The sequence below is a fragment of the Pagrus pagrus genome, assembly GCF_965226575.1.
Source record: "Pagrus pagrus genome assembly, chromosome: 5".
Classification (NCBI taxonomy): Eukaryota; Metazoa; Chordata; class Actinopteri; order Spariformes; family Sparidae; genus Pagrus; species Pagrus pagrus.
In genome coordinates, this window is record NC_140189.1 from 1,890,479 (window position 1) to 1,912,863 (window position 22,385).

General features: G+C 44.3%; 2 protein-coding genes across 9 annotated transcripts in view; one reads left to right on the forward strand and one right to left on the reverse strand.

Moving 5' to 3' along the window:
• LOC311257010 (uncharacterized protein) overlaps positions 1–22,385 on the forward strand; it is a 28,560-nt gene that overhangs the window by 1,201 nt on the left and 4,974 nt on the right. Inside the window, exons 2-5 of one of the 8 annotated variants that reach the window (XM_084352445.1) lie at positions 4,091–4,350; positions 6,795–7,419; positions 15,448–15,504; positions 15,694–18,334. In XM_084352445.1, the coding sequence (XP_084208571.1) occupies positions 16,617–17,318 (702 nt within the window). In that variant the 5' untranslated portion in view covers positions 4,091–4,350; positions 6,795–7,419; positions 15,448–15,504; positions 15,694–16,616 and the 3' untranslated portion in view covers positions 17,319–18,334. Of the gene's footprint in view, positions 1–4,090; positions 4,351–6,794; positions 18,335–22,385 lie in introns of those variants that run through there. The other 7 variants (XM_084352447.1, XR_014622559.1, XR_014622560.1 and 4 more) reach the window with 7 other exon arrangements.
• Positions 1,185–2,683, reverse strand: LOC311257493 (uncharacterized protein; the record flags this gene model as incomplete). Its single annotated transcript, XM_084353137.1, has 2 exons — positions 1,185–2,076; positions 2,334–2,683. 2 exons carry the CDS (start codon positions 2,681–2,683, stop codon positions 1,185–1,187), a joined length of 1,242 nt encoding a protein of 413 aa, XP_084209263.1.

Here is a 22,385-nt window from a genome sequence, read left to right on the forward strand (position 1 = left end):
ACACCTTGCATCATATTTAGAGTAGAAAATGTTATAAATTGGTGAGATACTTGAAAATTATATTGTGATTTTCACAGAGGTATGTATAGCAAAATGTTGAACACTGTCATAAACTGGAATGACCTAAATCATTCACATATATATTTTAAATTTAAAAAAAAGAATATATAGGAAGTTATGTATGTATATCACAACCACAGATCAGTCCTCAGATGAGCAGAGTGACAGTGCTCCTCCTCCTGCCACTCCCGACTCTGCTGCTGATGGCCCTCCTGCTGCTGCCAGAGGTCCTGCTGCTGGCCCCTCAGGAGAAGGCAGATCTGCCAACGGTATGTACATACCAGTCTACCATCCACTCCTCCCATTAAGCTGGCCTGCTCTCCCTGCCTTTCCTCCCACCACAAGCTGCCTTAGCTTAACCTTAACCTAACATAAGCAGAATCAAGTTTATACTTTTTGATTGCCTGACACTTTTGATTCCTATGTTTGTGTTTTAACAAGTAATGTTTTTCAATTTTCAGCTGGCTGGAGGTGCCGGAAGAGAGGCAGGGAGAAGGATGAGAGCAGGAGGATGAGGATAGAGGAGCTCCTCATCCATTCCCTCGAGAGGCAACAGGCAGCACCTCCACCTCCTCCTCCTCCACCAGCATGTGAGGATGCTCAGTTCCTCAACAGCCTGCTTCCTTCCCTGAAGAGGTTGCCACCCCAACAAAAAGAATATGTTAAATTTGAAATACACAGAATTATTTATGAAGCGGGCACATACATGCTCAATCTGGAACCTGTTGCTGATTAGCTTATTGGGTGACAACCTCTTCAGGAAAGGAACCAGAAAATGTCATGAGCTGAGGCGCGAGGTAACCTCCCTGGGTTTTCTGGGGGTTTTTTTCTTATTTTTTTTTGTTTGTTTTTGTTTACATATGGTGTGTATACATTTGACATGTTGTATAATAAAAAAATACTTACCTATCTTACCTTTTTGTTCTGTCCCACTTTTGCTAGTTGATAATGTACAGATGTCAATATAACATTCAAATCAGTTTAAAGGTTTTTTTAAATTATGAGAACATAGTTTATTAAAACAACAAAAATGGCACTTAAAATTATATTTTGATATTTCAGGACTTTTGCTCTGTTGGAATTGTAGGTGGCTCTTAAAAGAGCCGTTTTGGGGTGCTTGTGTACTAGATGTTATCTTGCCAGGGGACCTTTCCTTCGCTGGTGAAGTAGGAGGTGAAGGTCTCCCGCACCCTGATTGCCTCTCTTGCTGCATTGTTGGATGCAAGTCTTCCCAGTCCTGGCAGAGGCTCCACCTCACCTGGGACGCTCCCCACCACTGCAGCTGCTGGAGTTGTACATCGCAGGAAGTTGTGGAGAAGAAAGGTTGCCTTCACACACCTCTCTGCGACTTCTGGCTGGACCTCCACAGCACGCCGGTACAACCTCCACTGTGACGCCAGGATTCCAAAGGCGCACTCAACAACCATCCGTGCTCTGGACAAACGGTAATTGAAGACCCGACGTTCTCTGGGAAGAAGGCGCCCGGGGAAAGGCCTCATCATGTTTCTGCGCAGGGGAAAGGCCTCATCTGCAACAAAAACATGTGGCTGTGGTCCTCGGTCCTCAGCTCCTGGTAGGGGCCGGTCAGCAGGCAAATGGAGGGTGCCAGATCTCAGTGCTTGACCGAAGGCTGAGCTGGCCAGAATGCCGCCATCACTGCTCCTCCCATAGCCTCCGACATCAACAACCCGGAACCGGTACTCAGCATCTACAACCGCCAAGAGAACTATAGAGTGAGTTCCCTTATAGTTGTAGAACTGAGAGCCCGAGTTGTCTGGGGCCTTCAGCACCACATGCTTGCCATCAACTGCTCCGCAGCAGAGAGGGAAGTTCCACCGCTCCTCGAACCTCCCAGCAATGGACCTCCACTCATCTGTTGTTGGCACAGGCATGAAGTCATCCACCAGGCAGTCCCAAATAGCGCTGACCACTTCTTCCACTATGTTGGAGACAGTGGAGACTCCCACGCGGAAGCTGTCAGCAATGGTCCTGAAGCTGTCACCTGTAGCTAGATATCTGTAACACAAAAATAATGATATAATATTAACTTTTGTTTTCATACTTTTTGATTATCTATGTTGATCTTTTTCTATATATTTTTGTATTGGGGTTTGTTCATGTTCCAGAAAATTACAAAGTGCTTTGAAAACAGAATACTAAAATCAAACCATAAAAACCGGGGGGGAAATCAACAGTTTGTTTTAATCAGAAACACTTTAATTTCTTCTATGTATTTAGTTCATTTTCATAAAGAAATTAATTAAGAAACTAACCGGAGACAGATGGACAGGCGCTCCGCAGCTGGGATGGAGCGCCTGTAATTGGTGTCAATGCGGGAGATCCTCGCACCGACCCGGGCCAAGAGGTCCTCAAACTGGGCCACCGTCAGCCTAAAGTACCGCTGGAAACGGCCGTCATCCAGACGCAGCTCCTGGAGGAGGTGATGGTATTCACCCAGCTGTGAGCGTCTGCGGAGGATCTCATGAACCCAGACGCGGCGGCGTTTGGGTTTCGGATCCAAATACGTCCACGACAGATAAAGCGCAGCTATAGTAGTTAACTCAGCCATGGTTGACGAGAACAGCGGGAAGTGAAGGAAATAGCGGGAGGTGGATTGCGTCATTGCGCGATGAAGCGATGGTGAAAAATGTCACAAATGTGTCAAGCGACGCGATGCTCGCGTTACGGGCGATGGCATCGCGTCCATCGCGTTTGGTCTGAACGCACTGTTAGTGTTTTAAAAATAGCGATTTTGATGCTACAGAAAAGTTGCACCGCGCACCTCCATTGTGAGTGTTAGTAGCCTAGCTACCCGCCCATGGCAGCCCGAACGTTTGAAAACAGAGATAAATACATTTTATTATTGTTATATGGGCTAATATTAGACTATTCGTGTGTACTGGGGAAGCTAAATTATCCAGCTCACTGTGTTTTACTTATTGTGTAAATCTCTCTACAGGCGCATCCACTTTACTGCGGAGATATATTTATTTATTTATTTATTTATATACTGTATATATATATATATATATATATATATATATATAAGTATATATGCGTCGATAGTGGACTAATCGCTCTAAATGACGACCACTGGTCGACCAAGAAAATCCTTGGTCGGGGGCAGCCCTACTAGTCGCCTACTCGCCCCCTCCCTCCCTCCCTCCCTCCCTCCGCCGGTCGGTGCCTCCCCGTCTTAACTCACGTTGCTCATTTTGCTCCGGTCTTATCTGGAGACATGCAGCTGCCTCAGTGAGAGAAGTAGCTAGTCAATTACGTAATGTGTACTGTTATGTTTATTCTACCGTTACTGGCACGGCTAATATGTGTAGCAAGGCTAATAGCAGATGGCTAATTCTAACTTTAGCTTGCATATTACATAGTGCTGAAACGTTAACTCGGCTTGATCGAGACCGACACAGCGGGGAACATCGTGAAGTGGGTTGAATTGAAACTTGTTGACTTATTGTTTATTTCACAAACTTGTTAATTTACCGTTGAGGCGGACCACTCTCCTCCGTACGTCCCTGCCGCTGCCTGCTCCAGATCAGTCACTCTGCTGTTTTGTGAGGTGGTTAGTGGATAGTGGATGGAGTTTGTCATGAGGTCGGTGCGCCCTCTACAGGATAAATAACCTAATGTCTGGGGATCTTTTCAAATAGGGGAACATTTTCAAAGTAAAACCAAGTCTTATTCCCTGCATTTTATTTCTGAAAATATCGGCGACAATCGGCGAGTTTTGGCCGATTACCGATTAGTCTCCAACGGGCTATAATCGGCCGATTTAATTGGCTCGCGGATAAATCGGTCGGGCCCTAATGGAAACACTGCTAATGAGACTACTAGTCACAGCAGTGTTAGAGGGTTTGTGACAGAGGATTTCAACTGTGTCTGACTGTGCTAATCAAATATTTTCTGGTTGTGACTATGTTTTTTTGGCGGCTGGTTGTTATTACAAGCAGCCACCGGTGGTGCAGACACAGCAGATTGCCAGCTGTACTTTACCCAGAAAACTCTTTGTCCTCTTCAGCTAGCCGAGTGAGCTCGCAAGGCAGAGCAGACAGGCTGGGTATACACCCACCCACCCACGCATGGCGGACTGCCTCTCCACACTAGCTTGGATGCAGGAAACATAAGTTGGTTTAGGCAAGGCGGGTTTTGCCACCTGGCTGATCGTGGAGGAGCAGCCTGCCCTTCAGACACCCAGCCTGTCTGCTCTCTCTAGCCCTGAGACACTCCAGCAGGGAAGAGCTCCAGAGGAGGAGTGTAACCCAAGAAGAGCAGCAGCAGGTCAGTCAGGAGGGACTGCGACAGCCAAAAGGTTGACGACTGCATCCAAATGTCCGACTTTACCACACTTACGGACTTACGGACTTTGCGAGCACGTTCGCAAGAAGTCCGTGAGTCTTGAGGACTGTCCAAAACCACATTTATCCAGCAAGGGCTCTAAAGAGGACTTTCAACAGACTTCCAGAGATTCTGCTTGGAGAGCGAACTTCACAGGAATTCAGTGATTTAATTATCCACAATTCATTAGGATGTACATGGAGAACTCATAATGAATGTGTAAAACAATTACTTTATTGAATTCATTACTTGAATCATCTAGCAGAAATAATATTTAACCACATCATGGTACATAAATATATAAGTAAAGGTTATAGAGGAAAGCAAATTGATTTTATTTATGTAGTCTTTAGGGCTGTCTATCAGCCACACTGCCTACAGCCTACACAGTACTGTAGGTTACACCCAGTTTCCAAACATCTTATCACCTGAAGGATCTTTCTCAGGCAACTTCCAAATCAATGAACATATTCATATTAAGATGTTTTTTAGAAACTAGAGCCTACACATAAGCAGATGGACCACTGTCAAATCACTGAAACAATAACTCCACACAGTACAGTCCTCAGGTTGCATGTATCCGGCAAAGTTTTGATCTAACATAGAAACATACGGATGGGTTACAAATGAAAGGACAATTCAACAGAGTGTTTTATTAAATGAGAAGTTCACCCAAAAATGAAAATTCAGTTATTACCTACTCACCTATCTACTTTGTAGTCCACAGAACATTTCTGGAGATTTACAGCAAAACAGTGTTGCAGCATTCTCCTAAAGAACTGTAGTAGATGGGGACTGAAAAAAACAAAAAACATAAAATGACTACATACAGCTAGTCTGGTTAATCCAAATTTCCAGAAGACTTAGAGATCCCAAACTGATTTGAAAGCTGTTTTTGACCCCCTTTTGACCTACACTTGGAATTAACTTTATTATTCCTAGGAAATGTTGACCTTCTAACAAGGTGCGAAAACATAAAATGGCTCCATATAGCTCTTCAGGCACAATCCAAGTCTTCAAATGCCCTGAGATCCTAATTTGATTTGCTTGTGCACCCTCTTCAAATGTGCCCTAGCACTTTTAACTAAGCAGCTGTACTGAGGATTTCGTCTTAAAGGATAACTACCATTTTTTACAACCTGGACCTTATTTCTAGCAAAATATATGATCATTTACTCACCCAAATAACTTTGGTGTCATTTGGCGTCGTTCGGACGAAATTAGATCCAGTGTAGCGTCGCGTATATCCATATAATGCGAGTGATCCGGGCACCAAAGCGCAGCCTCTATGAGCATTATCTGCCACAAAACTAGTTCATTTCACCAATATTTTGTCATGATACGCTAGTGCTATTCCCCTCTGAGTCCGGGCTTGTCTGTTGTCAACATCCGGAGTCTGTAGGTTGACCTACTACCTCTGACCTGGAAGATGTCATCTCTGAGCTGCGCGCACCCGCGACAGCCAGCTTGTTTACCTGTAGCTGCTACTGCTAGTTTGACCCCGGATGGGGGTCCAGCCAACCCCGGACTCAGAGGGGAATAGCACGAGCGTATCGTGACAAAATATTGGTGAATTGAACTAGTTTCTGGCAGATAATACGTTATATAGAGGCTGTGTTTCGGTGCCCCGTCACTCGCATTATATGGATATACCGGCGCTACACTGGATCTTATTTCGTCTGAACGACTTCAAATGACACCAAAGTTATCTGGATGAGTAAATGATCATATATTTTGCTAGAAATAAGGTCCAGGTTGTAAAAAACGGTAGTTATCCTTTAAGACGAAATCCTCAGTACAGCTGCTTAGTTAAAAGTGCTAGGGCACATTTGAAGAGGGTGCACAAGCAATCAAATTAGGATCTCAGGGCATTTGAAGACTTGGATTGTGCCTGAAGAGCTATATGGAGCCATTTTATGTTTTCGCACCTTGTCAGAAGGTCAACATTTCCTAGGAATAATAAAGTTAATTCCAAGTGTAGGTCAGTGTTAAGTATGTTTTTGAGTGGTCTGTGAAACTCCACCCAAAAGGGTTTTATTGCTGAACAGTCCCAAAATATACGCCAGTGATTGGCGTCTTGAGAACCACACTGTTTCCAACACCCGGAATTCCCTCTAGAAAAATGTGCCTTTTGCCTTGGTGATATGAAGAAACGAATAAAACATTTACACCCAAATTCCCGAAATTGGTATTAGAATTAGTACATTTCCACTGGAGTCTACACATATAAAGCCAACGTTCACTTGAGATTGACAGATTACCCTCCCTCTCCAATTTTTCTCTCCCATGTATTCTGTGGTGTTGGATTTCTTATCCATTAGGCCTTTATGTTAAGAATTTAGGTGTTACTTTTGACTCTAGCCTCTCTTCTGATCAACACATAAAAGAAATTACCAAGATACCAAGAGAAGGAGGAAGGAAGCAGGAAGCAGGAGCAGCAAGTGTTCGCTGCTGCACAACAGACCTCCGTAAGCCTACTTTTTTACCCAGTTTTAAAACGTTTTAATCACTCTAAGCATTATGCCTCTGGCTAATGTTTGCTTTTAACGCTGCCTTCTACTGGGTGAAAGTTTTTTATTTATTTTTTTTTTTTTTTAGTCTGTGATGGCCTCAGGGTTGGCCCTGTTCTGTCCTCTGGTTGTGCATCTCCTTTGTTTCAGGAAGTGGATGGGTGGAGTTGAGTCGTCAGTGATGCAACGCACCTGAGCAGGCCGGGTTCAGGTGTCTATAAATCAGACCTGCAGAATCCTCTCTCTCTCGCTGGCCCTGACCTGCTGACTGACTCTATAATTTGTTTCTATATTGTGTTCTATATCCATACACCCACACAGACATTGCATACATACTGATTGACTGATGGACATAATTATATTGTTTATTTTGTTTATTTAATTAAAACTTTTTGTATGATTTACAGACTATGTGTGGTCTCCCACTTTTGTCACCTACAGTACTGTTGAGCCAGGTTGTGACAAAATGGGGGCTCGTCCAGTCCTGATTTTTCTTTGTCTGGTAAGTTTTTTTGATGTATTAGGTTTTTTTTGTAGTCTGCTCGAACTAGTACTGTTTGCGTCACTTCTGTCTCATGCTAATCTGCACTACTAAAGGTTTGGGGTTTGCCTTTTAAAGGAGAATAGAGTGAATTAGTATTAAGTTGTGCTATGGATGACTTGAGGTGGTAGTCTGGGTATTAAAGATGCTAAGTACTAGTTTTGGGAGGCCTCATAGTCTGGAGTTTTGGTTATTAGTTGTGATGGTGATCAGTTTGTCTGTGTATGCATAGGTTTGTTTAGGGTTCTTGTATGGTTAATTGCTTTGTTTTGGTCAGTTGTGCATATGTTTAGGGCTGTCTTGGGTAAGGCTGGAGACAGTTTTGGAAATTAAAGGCCATGGAGACAGTGTTGATTGTTTGTGGTGCACATGTTAGAATTTGAGCTTTGCCTGGTAGGATGAAGGAACGTTTCTCCTTTGGGATTCGTTTGTAAATCTTGATAGTGTTGCAGTGAAAACGGTTAGAGCAGTTGTCTCGGGGGCACATCCCTAGATTGAAGGGGGTCGCTGTTTTTGCAGTTGCCTTGCTTGTTCTAGTGGTTTTTAGTGCATAAATACCCACTGTAAGTAACTGCATGAAGACTAGGGTTGAGATTAATACGTTTCTGGGTAGGTAGTTAGTGGGAAGGCTCTAATTTTTACTGCACCTCAGGGATCAATATTGTTCTGTTATGGCTACTGTCACTGGCTTTATTCAGTCTCCATCAGATGAACTTTTGAATAGTTGTACAAAGGAGCAACTTTTGAAGCTCGTTGAGCATTATGACGTTGATATTGGAGAAAAACGGTTAAAAGAGGAAATTAAAGGGTCGTTGAGGGCTGCTTTAATGGAAAATGGTGTTTTGCCGACTTCTTTGCAGAGTCCAAGTGGCAGTGTTGGTGAGTTTGTGGGTTCTACTACAGCAGCTTTAACCTTTGAGCAGCAAAAAGAGCTGTTGCTGTTGCAGATGGAGAGGGATAAATTGGGCATAGAAAAGGAACGGCTAAGGCAGTCTCTGGAAAAGGGAAAACTGGAGTTGCAGCAGTACAGATTAGATCTAATTAAGGCAGGTAGACTATCAGGTGATGCTAGTGCAGAGTGGTCAGAAGAGTCTGTAGCAACAGGTTCACAAAGTTTGAAAATGTTTGACGTGGTGGGCAACTTGCGTTTAGTACCGAAGTTTGAGGAGAGAGACCCAGACACATTTTTTTCCCTTTTTGAACGTGTCGCCAATGTGAGAGGTTGGCCTGAGGCTGACCGTGTAGTTATGTTGCAGTCGGTATTGACAGGAAAGGCCCAAGAAGCGTATTCAGCGCTTGGTGACATTGACAGTCAGAATTATTCTACTGTTAAAGATGCAATTTTGAAAGCTTATGAGCTGGTACCAGAGGCCTATCGGCAGCGTTTCAGGTCTTGGAGGAAGTCTGATAAGCAGTCACATGTTGAGTTTGCAAGGGACTTGACTAAACATTTGAACAGGTGGTGTGCTGCATTGGAGGTTACTACTTTTAAAGATCTGTGTGATCTTATGATACAAGAGCAGTTTAAAGACTGTATTCCACCTGAAGTTGCCACTCATATTGCTGATCGGGGGGTACAAACTGCATCTGAAGCTGCTACGCTGGCAGATGAATATATACTGGCACATAAAGGAAAATTTGGAAAAAAATGCGTTTCGGATAATGCTACTGCTAAAGCTGTTGGTCGATCTGCAAAATTTTCTTGGTCTGAGTCTGCAAAAATGAATCATGGTCCACGTTTGGTTGATTTTGATCAAGAGTGTAATTATTGCCATGATAGGGGACATTGGAAAGCAGAGTGTCCTGTACTGAAAAGCAGGGTAAATCGCACTGGGTGGAAACATGTTAAACCAGCTGCTTTCAGTGCTCCAGTTAAGAAAGTTCCAGTGGTTTCTGAGGAGATGCTTGGTTCAGTTAAACCTGAAAATGAGAAATATTCTGGTTTTGAAGCTTTTGTGTCAGATGGGTTTGTATCTCTCACTGGTAGTGACAGTAAAGTGCCTGTGAAAATTCTCCGAGATACAGGAGCAAAGGATTCATTTATTCTGGCTTCTGTGCTGCCCTTTTCCCAGGACTCAGATACTGGTGATTGTGTGCTTGTACGAGGAATGGGTTTAACTGTCCTATGTGCTCCTTTGCACAAAGCTAGACTGTCTTGTGACCTTGTGGATGGTGATGTCCACATTGGGGTCGGGCCTGCTTTGCCTATGGATGGGGTAGAGGTGATTTTGGGGAATGATTTGGCTGGCAATCGTGTCTGGGCTGATGGCTCTCCACCTGTTAAGTCTACACCTTTGTTAATGGAACCAGATGACTGTAAACAAGAGTTCCCTGAGGTCTTCACAGCTTGTGCTGTGACACGTGCAATGACTAGTGATCAGTCAGATTCCACAGTTCAGAAGGAAGAGTGTGATTTGGAAATTGATTGGCATGTGGCTGGGTCTTTTTCTATCTCTCAGCAGGCGTTTATCAGTGAACAGTGAGCGGATACTACTTTGAGTGAGCTGTTTGACCAGGTGCAGCCTAGCATTCAAGCTAAAAATGCAGCCTGTGGTTATTTCCTGCAGAGTGAGGTATTGGTCCGCAAGTGGGTGCCCCAGGGTTTGGATTGTGTTGGTGAGTCGATTGTTCAAATAGTAGTTCCAACTAAGTATCGAAATGAAGTGTTGAAATGTTCTCATGACCAGACAGGGCATTTGGGAGTTAGGAAAACATACTGTCACATTTTGCGTTACTTCTTTTGGCCTCGTCTTAAGCGTGATGTGGCAGCTTACGTTAACCCTCTAGGCGCCAAAGTCGCATTATTGCGACGGGCAACATTGCTGAATAAAACAGCCCATATCTTTATATCTACTGCCTTGTGCTGTTAGTGCTTGCTACCACTAGATGGCCACTAGATTCAGCTTCAATCCTGACGTCATTTGTGGGTGTGTTTCTATGCAAATTATCTGAGAAAAAAAAGTTTGAAACCTGACACCGGCTGTCAGAGCGGGAGCGCTGAGCGGGAGAGTGGGAGAGGAGAGAGTAGCGGAGTAGAGGAAGGAGCGTGCTGGACAGATAGAGGTCTTTGCTGATCTTTGCACAGATCTTTGCTGATCGCGATTCAGAAGGGGACGATCTGCCCTCTGATGACGATCGCTCGTCAGAGACGAGTGACTCTGACGATGCTGTAGCTGCACACACTGTCACACAAGCAGCACACACTGATCACGGCGAGAGTTTTCTCCGCCGCGGTCGTGGGAGAAATCGGGGAAGGAGAGGACGTGGGGGCGGCAGAGGGGGTCATCAAAATAGGGCTGCAATTGATGATGATGGCTGGGAGTATTTGAGAAGTGAGGAGGTGTTCCATAAATGGATCAGGGACTTTGATGAGCCTGTGGGGTATCGTGGAGACAAGGATCTCACAGATGCTAGTGCATGTGATTTCCTGTCTCTGTTTTTGGATGAGGATTTCTGGAACCTCATCACAAATGAAACCAATAGATATGCTCACCAGTACCTTGAAACACACCAACTTCAGCCAAACTCCAGATTTCATGGCTGGTATGATGTCACCATCCCTGAAATGAAAGCCTTTATCGCACTTCATTTATGCATGGGGCTTGTTGAAAAACCCGAGATTGAGGACTACTGGGCAGGATTTTGGCCAAGTTACACACCTGGCTTTGGCAAAGTGATGACAAGGAACAGATTTGAGATCATCCTTTCTTTCCTCCACTTTGCAAATAATGATGAGCAAGTTGAGAGGGGTCAGCCAGGCTATGACAAATTATTCAAAGTGCGTCCAGTACTTGATATGGTCATCCCCCGTTTTTCAGCCATGTATGGTCCACTCAAGGAACTTTCCCTGGATGAAATGACCATCGCATTCAAGGGGAGGTCAACCTTGAAACTGTACAATCCCAAAAAAACAGATAAATATGGCTACAAGGCATTTGTACTGAGTGAAGCTAGCTCAGGCTATGTTTTACAGTGGTCCATGTACACAGGACACACAGCAGATGAGGATGATCATCATCTCGGTGCGACCCACTGTATTGTCCGTCAGCTGATGGCTCCATACATTGGAAAAGGGCATGAGGTGTATATGGATAGCTACTACACATCACCAGCCTTAGCTAACGAGTTAGCAGCTAACGGAACTGGACTGTGTGGGACAGTGAACTGCAACAGGCGAGGGATGCCACAGGGCCTGAAACCAGCTCAGTTGCCTACGAAAAGGGGAGATGAGCCTGTGTTCATGCGGCATGGCAAATTGCTGGCTTGTGCATGGCATGACACAAAGCGTCTCACCATGCTGACATCAGTTCATGGAAACACGTGTTCAGAAACGTATCCGTTCAAAAGCAAATGCGACGGGTTTTCGTGACATCAAAAAACCAGAGTGCGTTGACAGTTACAACTCCTTTATGGGGGGAGTTGATACAGCTGATCAGCGCATGAAAAGTACCTCAGCCGCATTATCAATGCGGTTCTTAGTATCAGTGTGGTCAATGCCCACATCATCTACAGTCAGTGTGGTCCTGGCCCACACAAACCACTGAAGGCCTTCATCCAGGACATTGTAACTTCTTTACTTGAGGGTTACTCCAAGAAAGAAGGCAAGAAGGGAGGAAGGCCTTCAGTGGAAGGGGGAGAAATGCCACAGCGGCTCACTGAACGTCACTGGCTCCGCAATGCTGATGATCGTCCAGATTGCGTAGTTTGCTCAGATCGCACCCGTCCTAAGGGGCGACGCCAGACACAGTTCAGGTGCAGTCAGTGTGGAGTAGGACTGTGTGCCGTGCCTTGCAACGAGAGATACCACACACTGAAAAACCCCAAACAATGCCATCTTGATAGATGTGTATAAGTTCAAGCCCCCCCCCTTGCCCCCCCAAAAAATCTATAAAGACCAAAAAACAAAAAAAAACTATAAAACTACTAAAAGCTATAAAAATAGAATTTTACCTGGTGATATACGAATTAGATTAGGGAATTCACTCATATCAGATTCCTCTTCATTTACTCTGAGGATGAGAGGGTCAAAAAAATCTTTGAAAAAATGAAATGGAAAAAAAATCTACTGTGTAAATATGTTCAGAATTCCGTTTTACTGAATTTTGCCTGGTTATATACCAATTAGATTAGTAAATTTACTCCAATCACACTCATGTTCCTTTATTTTGAGGATGAGATGACAATATACATTTTTTTTTCTGTGTAAATATGTTCAAAAATCGGTTTTACTGAAAGTTACACAATCCAATATGGCTGCCACCTGGTGACGTCACAATATGCAAATTAGATGAGTAAATTTACTCCCATCACAAACTTTAGGTCATTATGAATATTTTTCTCATTTACACTATGGATTTATCTCTCACCACTTCCAAGCTACAGCCTTTTGAAATCTTAAAATCCAAACGGAATATTTTCCTAAATAAACTCTGGCGCCTAGAGGTTTAAGACTTGCCATATCTGTCAAGTAACAGGTAAGCCAAATCAGTCTATTAAGCCGGCCCCACTATGTCCAATCCCTGCAGTGGACAACCCATTTGAACAATTAATCGTCGATTGTGTTGGGCCTTTGCCTAAATCAAAATCTGGGTCTGAGTATTTGTTGACTGTGATGTGCCAGGTCACGCGTTATCCAGCGGCCTATCCCTTGCGTACTATCACAGCTAAATCTGTAGTCAAGGCTTTTACTCAGTTTATTGCCATATTTGGAATACCAAAGATCATTCAGAGCGACCAAGGGTTGAACTTTTCGTCACATTTGTTTGCACAAGTTCTTAAGCAGCTTAACATCAAGCATAACCAAGCATCTGCTTATCATGCACAAAGCCAAGGTGCTTTAGAACGATTTCACCAAACTCTCAAGTCTTTGTTGCGAGCATTTTGTACAGAAATGGACAGGGACTGGGAGGAAGGTTTACCATGGTTGCTTTTGGCTGCCAGGGAGGTTTGTCAAGAGAGTACTGGGTTCAGCCCTAATGACCTAGTCTTTGGCCACATGGTACGTGGGCCTTTGGCAGTGCTTCGGAGTGAGTGGATTACAGATGATCCCCCTCCCAACCTGATAGACTACGTAAATGGTTTCCGACACAGGCTTTATATGGCTGGTCAATTGGCAAAACAAAAACTTGTAAAATCCCAGGCTAGGATGAAGCATTTCTATGACCGTCGTTCTGAGATTCGACAATTTAGTGAGGGTGACCAAGTACTAGCGTTGTTGCCGATTGTGGGGTCACCATTTCAGGCAAGGTTTGTGGGACCATATACTGTAGTGCGACAGTTGTCTGAACAAAACTATCTAATTGAGACTCCAAATCGCAGGAAAAGAAACCAGCTCTGCCACATAAACTTGTTGAAACCATATTATGCTCGTGCATCGTCTCAGGTTATGTCAGGCGCCTCAGATTCCTCTTCACCAGAAGTGTGTCCGGTTTTGACTGCTTGTACTGTGGAGCAATCAGCATTGTGTGGGGGGGGAAGATGTGGTGGCCCCTGATGATTCTATACTGCGCGGCCGTTTAAAGAATTCTGAGTCGCTTCAAAATCTGGATGTTTTGTTGGCTCATTTGACTGTTGAAAAGCGTACTGAGTTGGCTGAACTGATAAAAAGACACACCTTCAAAAACTAATGTTATTGAACATGACATTGACGTGGGTGATGTAAAACCAATTCGTCAGAGATTCTATCGAGTCTCTGAGGAGAAGCGACAAGTAATTGATAGTGAGGTTAAGTACATGCTTAATAACCACATTGCTGTACCCTCTGCTTCTAGTTGGGCTTCTCCTTGTTTGCTTGTTGAAAAATCGGATAAGTCACCACGATGTTGCACAGATTTTCGTAAAGTAAATGCTGTAACGAGGCCCGATTCCTACCCATTGCCTCGTGTCGAGGACTGTATTGACCAAGTTGGTGCAGCAAAGTATGTGAGCAAATTCGATCTATTAAAAGGGTACTGGCAGGTGCCATTGACCCCAAGAGCTCAGGAAATATCTGCTTTCATAACACCAACTGGCCTGTTTTCATATACGGTCATGGGTTTTGGCTTGCGGAATGCACCAGCTACATTTCAACGACTCATGAATATGATCGTTAATGGACTTGAGGGTTGCGCTGTATATTTAGATGATGTGGTGATATACAGTAATACCTGGGAGAATCATCTAAGTCTCATTCGTGCTTTGTTTGAACGTCTAGCAGATGCAAATTTGACCATAAACTTGGCAAAATGTGAGTTTGCAAAAGCTACTGTGACATATCTTGGAAAGGTTGTGGGTCAGGGTCATGTGCAGCCTGTCTATGCCAAAGTTGCAGCTATTGAGGAGTTTCCTGTCCCGACCACTAAAAAGGAACTAATGAGGTTTTTGGGTCTTGTTGGTTATTACCGCTGTTTTTGCCGGAATTTCTCGACTGTGGTGGTTTCTCTGACTGACTTGCTGAAGGCTAAAGCAAAATTCATTTGGTCTGACTCATGCCAGCAAGCTTTTTGTAATGTTAAAGCTTTGTTGTGTTCTGCTCCAGTTTTGGTAGCTCCCCGATTGGATCAGCCTTTCAAACTACAAGTGGATGCAAGCCATGTTGGAGCAGGTGCTGTACTCCTTCAAGTTGATGAACAAGGCATTGAACATCCAGTTAGCTTCTTTTCAAAGAAGTTCAACTCCTATCAACTGAATTATTCGGTGATAGAAAAAGAAGCACTGGCATTAATTTTGGCTTTGCAGCACTTCTATGTGTACCTCGACTCTGGAATATCGATCGTAGTATTCACCGACCATAACCCACTAACTTTTCTGAATTCTCTGCAGAATCCAAATCAGAGGCTCATGCGGTGGGCTCTGTTTCTGCAGCCGTACAATTTGGACATCCGGCATATTAAGGGCAAAGATAATGTTATGGCGGATGCCTTGTCCCGTGCACCTTTGTAACTCTCTAACTTGAATAATATTTCCTGTCTTCTGCTGCCTCTGTTTTCCTTCTTCTTAATTTGCTTCTAGGCGCCAAGGTTGCTGAAGTTGGAGATGCGGAGTCTGGAGATGGTGGGGAGTGTTAAAGTACGTAAAGGTGTGTTTGGGTCAGTCACCATCTTGAGCGCTGATGTCAAGGTTGCCCAGCATGGCGTGGATATGTTGATGTATTATGTTTGGGTTTCAGGGTAGGAACCCTGCTTTCACGGGGGGGAGTGTGATGGCCTCAGGGTTGGCCCTGTTCTGTCCTCTGGTTGTGCATCTCCTTTGTTTCAGGAAGTGGATGGGTGGAGTTGAGTCGTCAGTGATGCAACGCACCTGAGCAGGCCGGGCTCAGGTGTCTATAAACCAGACCTGCAGAATCCTCTCTCTCTCTCTGGCCCTGACCTGCTGACTGACTCTATAATTTGTTTCTATATTGTGTTCTATATCCATACACCCACACAGACATTGCATACATACTGATTGACTGATGGACATAATTATATTGTTTATTTTGTTTATTTAATTAAAACCTTTTGTATGATTTACAGACTATGCGTGGTCTCCCACTTTTGTCACCTACTGTTGAGCCAGGTTGTGACAAGTCAACGGACATTTGGATTTTAAGTTTTTAAGTGTTTTACGAAAGGCCCGGGGAGCCGCCATGTCGCAACTGGATGTTGCAGACTCACCTGGAGAGATGGAGCAAACTCTGAATAAGGCGAGCGCCTTATTCAAAAGATCGCCGACCTCCTCCACGACACTGAAAGGATGTCGAACGAGCTGCAGAGGAAGGATTACCTGCTGACCACCCTCAGGTCCCGTTTCCCGGCGTTGACCAGCTCGCTGGAGACCTCACGGGCCGGTGAGTTAGCACCACAAAACACCACCTCTGCACTCGGGCACACAGTTCTCTGGGAGCCGTCCTCCTCCGGTCGGCGGCCCGCCTGCTCCACTCCAAATAGGGGGACCCCCTGGACCGAAGTGGTCGTCCGCGGGCGTAAGAGGGCTTCGAGCGGGATTCATGGCAGGGCTCCTTCTCCCCCAAGCCTACAGCTCTCAAACAAGTACGCGGCTCTGTCCGTGAGCGAGAAGCCGGTGGGCCGGGACCCGCACCAGGAGACACCACCTGTTCCTGCGGCCACAGACATCATGCCCCCGTTGACGGACACCACAGCCTTCCCTCCACTCACGGCTAGCTGCCCTCCAGCAGGTAGATGTCCGACACGGGGCCGTCCCGGTCCTCATCCCAGCGCAAGCGGCTCGTCAGGGACGCGGTGCGCTGGCACTCCTCCCGTTCTCCCCACCGGGCGAGGGATCACACCGGGAACCCTGGTGTGGGTGGCAGGGTGGCTGAGCTGGCTTGCGCCCCTGAAGACCGAGCGGACGCTCCCACAACCCTGGTCATCGGGGACTCAATTGTGAGGCACGTCCGCATGAGGGGGGCGTTCACCATGTCGTTCCCCGGAGCCACCGTTTTGGACATAACGGGGAAAATACCCGACATCCTGAGCTCTCATCCACAGGCAAAAAGGATTATCATCCACGCAGGTGCAAATGACATCGCCAGGCAACAGTCCGAACTTTTAAAACGAGACTTCTCCCACCTTTTTAACAGCGTCTCACAGTCCCAGGTGGCTGTTTTTATCTCTGGCCCCACCCCCACCTGCGGCAGAGGGATAGGCAGCTTCAGCAGGCTGCTCAGCCTCAACACCTGGCTCTCCTCTGCCTGCAGCTCACACCATGTTGGCTTCGTCAATAACTTTGATGTGTTCTGGGAGAGGCGACATCTCTTTGGACCAGATGGGCTTCACCTGAACAGGACAGGTGCCCGCATGCTGTCCGCCAACCTGGCACACGGCGTACAGCATGCCCATCTCCCCAAACCCGCACCAGCTGCTCTGTCCACCACCGATTGATGTCCCCCAGGTCCTTGCTCCTATTCATTCAGTTCCACCTCTGACCATCATATACACAACACCGGACTTGGACCTCATATTCACACCAACATTTCACCCTTTCCCGTAAACATTACACTCCATCAGCACATCAGACACTGCCACACTACCCACTCTGTGAACTTTAACAACCTAAGAACGCTCACAGAAATATCCTGTCCAGTCAACAAGCCACCTGTCACCATCAGCATGGCACTTTTTAATGTTCGCTTCACTTTTTTAATGAATGATGTGATTTTAGATAATAAGTTAGACTGTCTTCTAACTGAGACATGGCTTGACACTGACGCACCTGCTGTTCTCACTGAGGCTTCCCCACCAAATTTAAATTTTTTTATTTTCTAATAGAGAGTGTAGAAGAGGAGGCGGGACGGCATCCATCATTAATAACTCCCTAACCTCACATCGAGTGTTTTTTAACAGTTTACCAAAGTTCGACTCCAAGAAAGGCCCCATTCTCAAATGGCAGCCGTCATGTCTAGAAAATGACCATTCCTCCTTTGTATTCCTCCTAGACCAGGAACACTGGTGCCTGATACATGTTTTGGTCATGTAATATTCTAATTATCATATTTGCATGATAGATAAGTGATTACAAGTTCAATTGTGTATTAAAGCAATTGGTTACAAGCGTATTTAGGCGGGGAAAAAAAAAAAAAAAAAAAAAATTAATTTCCCTTAAGTAATTGCATATTTCTCCTTTCTCATATCATTTTGCCTGGTTTTGGTGGTTTCTGTGGTTCATAACCATTCTTTTGATTCCAATGAAGAATAAATTCATTAGAACTGTGTGGTAATGTAAAATTAGTCAAAACAGGGCTGCCACGTGAAGGCTCAGTAGCGCTAACCCCTTTTATTTTTTTGTTTTATTTTTTTATATATTTTTTTATATTTTTTATAATGCGTTTTGGTTTTTTTGCTTTTCATATTTTTTTAATACTTTTCTTATTTATACATATCTTTTTCTATTTTCTTCAGTTGTTTCCTCGTATTCTGGTTTAATTTTTTTATACCTTTTTGCACTGTGACTTTCACTAGATTTACCATTAGTCGTGACACTCTTCCTCCCATAGAGGTTGATTATAGTACATTATATATTACAGGAGGCTTTCTAGGGCAGCAGTCGTCGTAACTGGCAGGAACCGGTTGTCCACCAGTTTCCATCCCCAATCCACTGTGTTCATGTCACCTTCCTTTTCAATCCACACCATGATCTGGAAGTAAACTCTTTGGCAGTGGTATTTGGTGGAGGACTCAGTTGGAGGCAGATGTTCTGGGGTAACAAATGGTTTGGCGGTAACAATTTTCTTGCTAAAAAGGTTGTAGCGCAAAGAGGCAAGTGAATCGATACTCTTTCCACTAAACAACACTGCCATTGCCTTGGTCCCATGGTCCTCTATGACCTTCCTTGCTTGATGTGGGAGCAGAAACACATTTGGACAGGACTGGATGGTTGATTCACCATTCACACGTTTCTGGAATGCTGTCTGTTATCCAGGACTTGTTTCATCTCACTGATGTTGCACACTTTAGTAGCTTTGGACTTGTCTGAACGAAAATAGAGGTATCTCTGCATCACATGCATCATGCTCAGTTGGTTGGATGGAAGGACAGTTTTGTTTTTGATTTCTTGCTTGAGAACTCAGTGACTGCCTGCCCTAGTTGGGGCTTGTTGGCTTTACGAAAGATTTCCTTGCCTTCAAACAGGGCTGCAGGAAATGAGCAGAGCTCATGGCTCATTACATCTTCCAGTGAAAACTGTCCAGTTTTCGACATGATCAGGAACCATTGGAACAGCAAAGCAGGATCAATGGTTCGGTCTTGGGCAACTTTGATGGTGGAGACATCTGCAAGGGTTTTTGCCCGGTCTTTCCATTTGAAGCATATTCCAAAAACGGGTTTTCCAATCATCTTTTCAATGATCTCATTGCCAACAGTCTCAAACTCATGCATATTCACCTCCTCTTTGGCAACAACACCAGTTACATGTCAAGTCTTTGTTTTAGCAAAAAAAGGGTATGTGTCCAAAAACACGTACTGAGCAGGAGTTACATGACATAGGCTAAATTGTTTACATCTCTGGTTCACCCCAAACAAAGATAAAACCTTACAGTAATCTCACAAAATCATGTATTCCATAAGTATGTAATCATGTCAGTGCAATTTAGACAAGTCCAATGGATTCATTGACCCAGAAAACATGGGGTTAGACACCAAGATTACTTGGCTATGTCAAATAATGAAGGCGTTAGGATATTTTAAGGGCTTCCTGCCCATCTTGGACGCCATCTTGAAAATTACACCTTTCTAGTGGTCAAACTTTGGTAAACTTTTACTATGTTATTACAGCTCTGGTCTACGATCTGAGAAAGGTTTGAAAAAAGCATCCCCCCCACACACCCCCCTCCCCTCTGTGCTCCTTAACCCCTCCCCTCCGAGCTTGTATCGCTCTCCCCTCGGAGTCCCGCGACACACCCCCTCCGGCTACAAGCTTTTTTTTTTTCTCTTCAACGAACTTTATACCTCCCGCAACAAGCACCAAGAGCAACAAGCCGGCAGAAACCAAATACAGCCCAGCTTTGAATGCGGAGTAACGATGTCGGATTCACAGATAAAGTTATTACAATGCACGTTGAAACTCACGTAAATCTTGTAAGTCATTACAATGTCCACAGCTAAGCTCCACAGCCAAGCTAGCGTAACGTCATTAGCATGCTACAGCTACGTTACCTTACAGCTACGTAATAAGTTACAACAGCTAAGTTAGCCACTTCTAAAAGTTATTGAGGGCCAAGAGACTAACAGATGCTGCCGTCAGCTTTAATCACAACGATCGCTTCCACATTGTGGCTGAAAAACAAACCTGTGTGAGTCTCAGAGCAACTGTGTGTGTCCCAGCTGTTGTCTGAGCAGCACCAGACAGCAGCTAGGGGACACACTCACACAGACCGCGACACAAACGTGTCCGTAAACCGTAATCTCTTGTTTATGACAGATAAGACACACAAATACACACATCGTAACGCGTTTATGATAATCCATCATATTGATTTAGCAAAGGCTTCGTTGAAAACAAACGGACAAGACCGGGAGGAGGGTTAGCAAAACAGTTGAGTAGTGACCGGGCGAGAGGTTGTTATGGAGAAATAAATCCGGACAAATAAGATAAAAATCCGGAAATAAATCCGAAACCCCTTCGCTTCGTGTTGGGATTTCATCCATCCCTTCATTCATCTTACTTGCTGCTTCATTTAGCTGCCACGAGCAAATAAATAGGCTGATTTGGTGTAAAAATGTTAGCAATGTTAGCTTGTTGTTAGCTTACAATGCTAGCATAGAGGCTAACGTCTCCGTCGAACAAGTAAACAAGTGTTGACAACACTGCAGAGACAGACACCGTCTAATAACACAGAGACAAACTAACGGCAGCTTTCACAGTCATCAGCAGCATCGGCATGAAAGTTATCTGTGTCACAACATCCACAATAAAGACGAAGGTTACCTGCTCAACAGAAACGTCGCTGTATCAGCACTGGGTCCATATCTTCACGGACCTTTCGCCACCGTTCAAACGATGACCCGATGTTTATCCGGTTTGAGCCCTCTTTGTTTCACATCTCCGGTTTGTGTTTTTTCAGTGACAGACTTTCTTTCTTTGACTCTTTGTCGGTGGGGCGAGCAGAGGCAGCTGAACAGCTCAGGGCAAAACAAACCTCTTGTCCGCTTGTAGTTTCAAATGCGGAAGTGGGTCGGGACCAGACGTGAGCAAGAGCAGGAGAGTGAGCAAGGATTGGATCGGAAAATGTATCCAATAGGAGCCATCCGGGCCGGATGGTTCCTATTGGTCAATTGCTTTTCAGTTTTACAGACACTAGAGAGAATGGATTTTTTTGGTTCCTTTTACTCTTCACATTGTGTGGGTGGTACTGTTGGGTCATAACCACCATCTAAATGATGTTAATAATAATAACAAATCTTTCAAATCGTAGACCATAGCTTTAAGGACACCTAATACTACAAAAAACAGCTAAGAAACCTTTTGTTAGAATTTTTTCAGGGTTAGGTGTTTTTTTTTCATATATGCAGCCGCATAATTATTTTTTGGGCAGTTTACACACTAAGACTGTTATGTGAAAGCCCCTCTAGATTACTTTCAATTGTTGATAAATGTGACAGAAATTTCACTTGCATGCAGTCCTGTAATTTCAGTAGAACCCTGTAACATGTTCTGTCTTAAGATATGCTCTGATATTTAGGACACATTTTAAATATGGGCCTATACCTATTTCGAGATGAGCCAACTTGTTTCAAGTAACAGCATAATCATACTCCACTAGTGTTAAGAAATTTCCACTTAAATCAGTGATTTATTTTCTTGTTCCTTGGCCTTTATTTTGTGTCAATGTGCTACCCCACCCCATCCCAACTAGGTTGCTGAAAGAAACTTTACCTTTAATTAGCACATCTCTACTAGAAATGATCAACCTGTCTCTATTAACAGGATACGTACCACAGTCCTTTAAACTAGCTGTAATTAGACCGCTCCTTAAAAAGCCTAATCTTGATCCAGAAGCTTTAGCCAACTATAGACCTATATCCAACCTCCCTTTCCTCTCCAAGATCCTTGAGAAAGCAGTCGCCAACCAGCTATGTGACTTTCTTCATAACAATAGTTTATATGAGGATTTTCAATCAGGTTTTAGAGCACATCATAGCACAGAGACGGCACTGGTGAAAGTTACAAATGACCTCCTAATCGCTTCTGACAAAGGACTTGTCTCTGTCCTGGTCTTACTAGATCTTAGTGCTGCATTTGATACCATTGATCATCACATTCTACTACAGAGACTGGAACACTTAATTGGCATTAAAGGACCCGCATTAAACTGGTTTAAGTCCTATTTATCTGATCGATTTCAGTTTGTACATGTTAATGATGAGTCATCCCTGTATACCAAGGTTAGTAATGTTGTTCCTCAAGGCTCCGTGCTTGGACCCATACTATTCACCTTATATATGCTCCCTCTA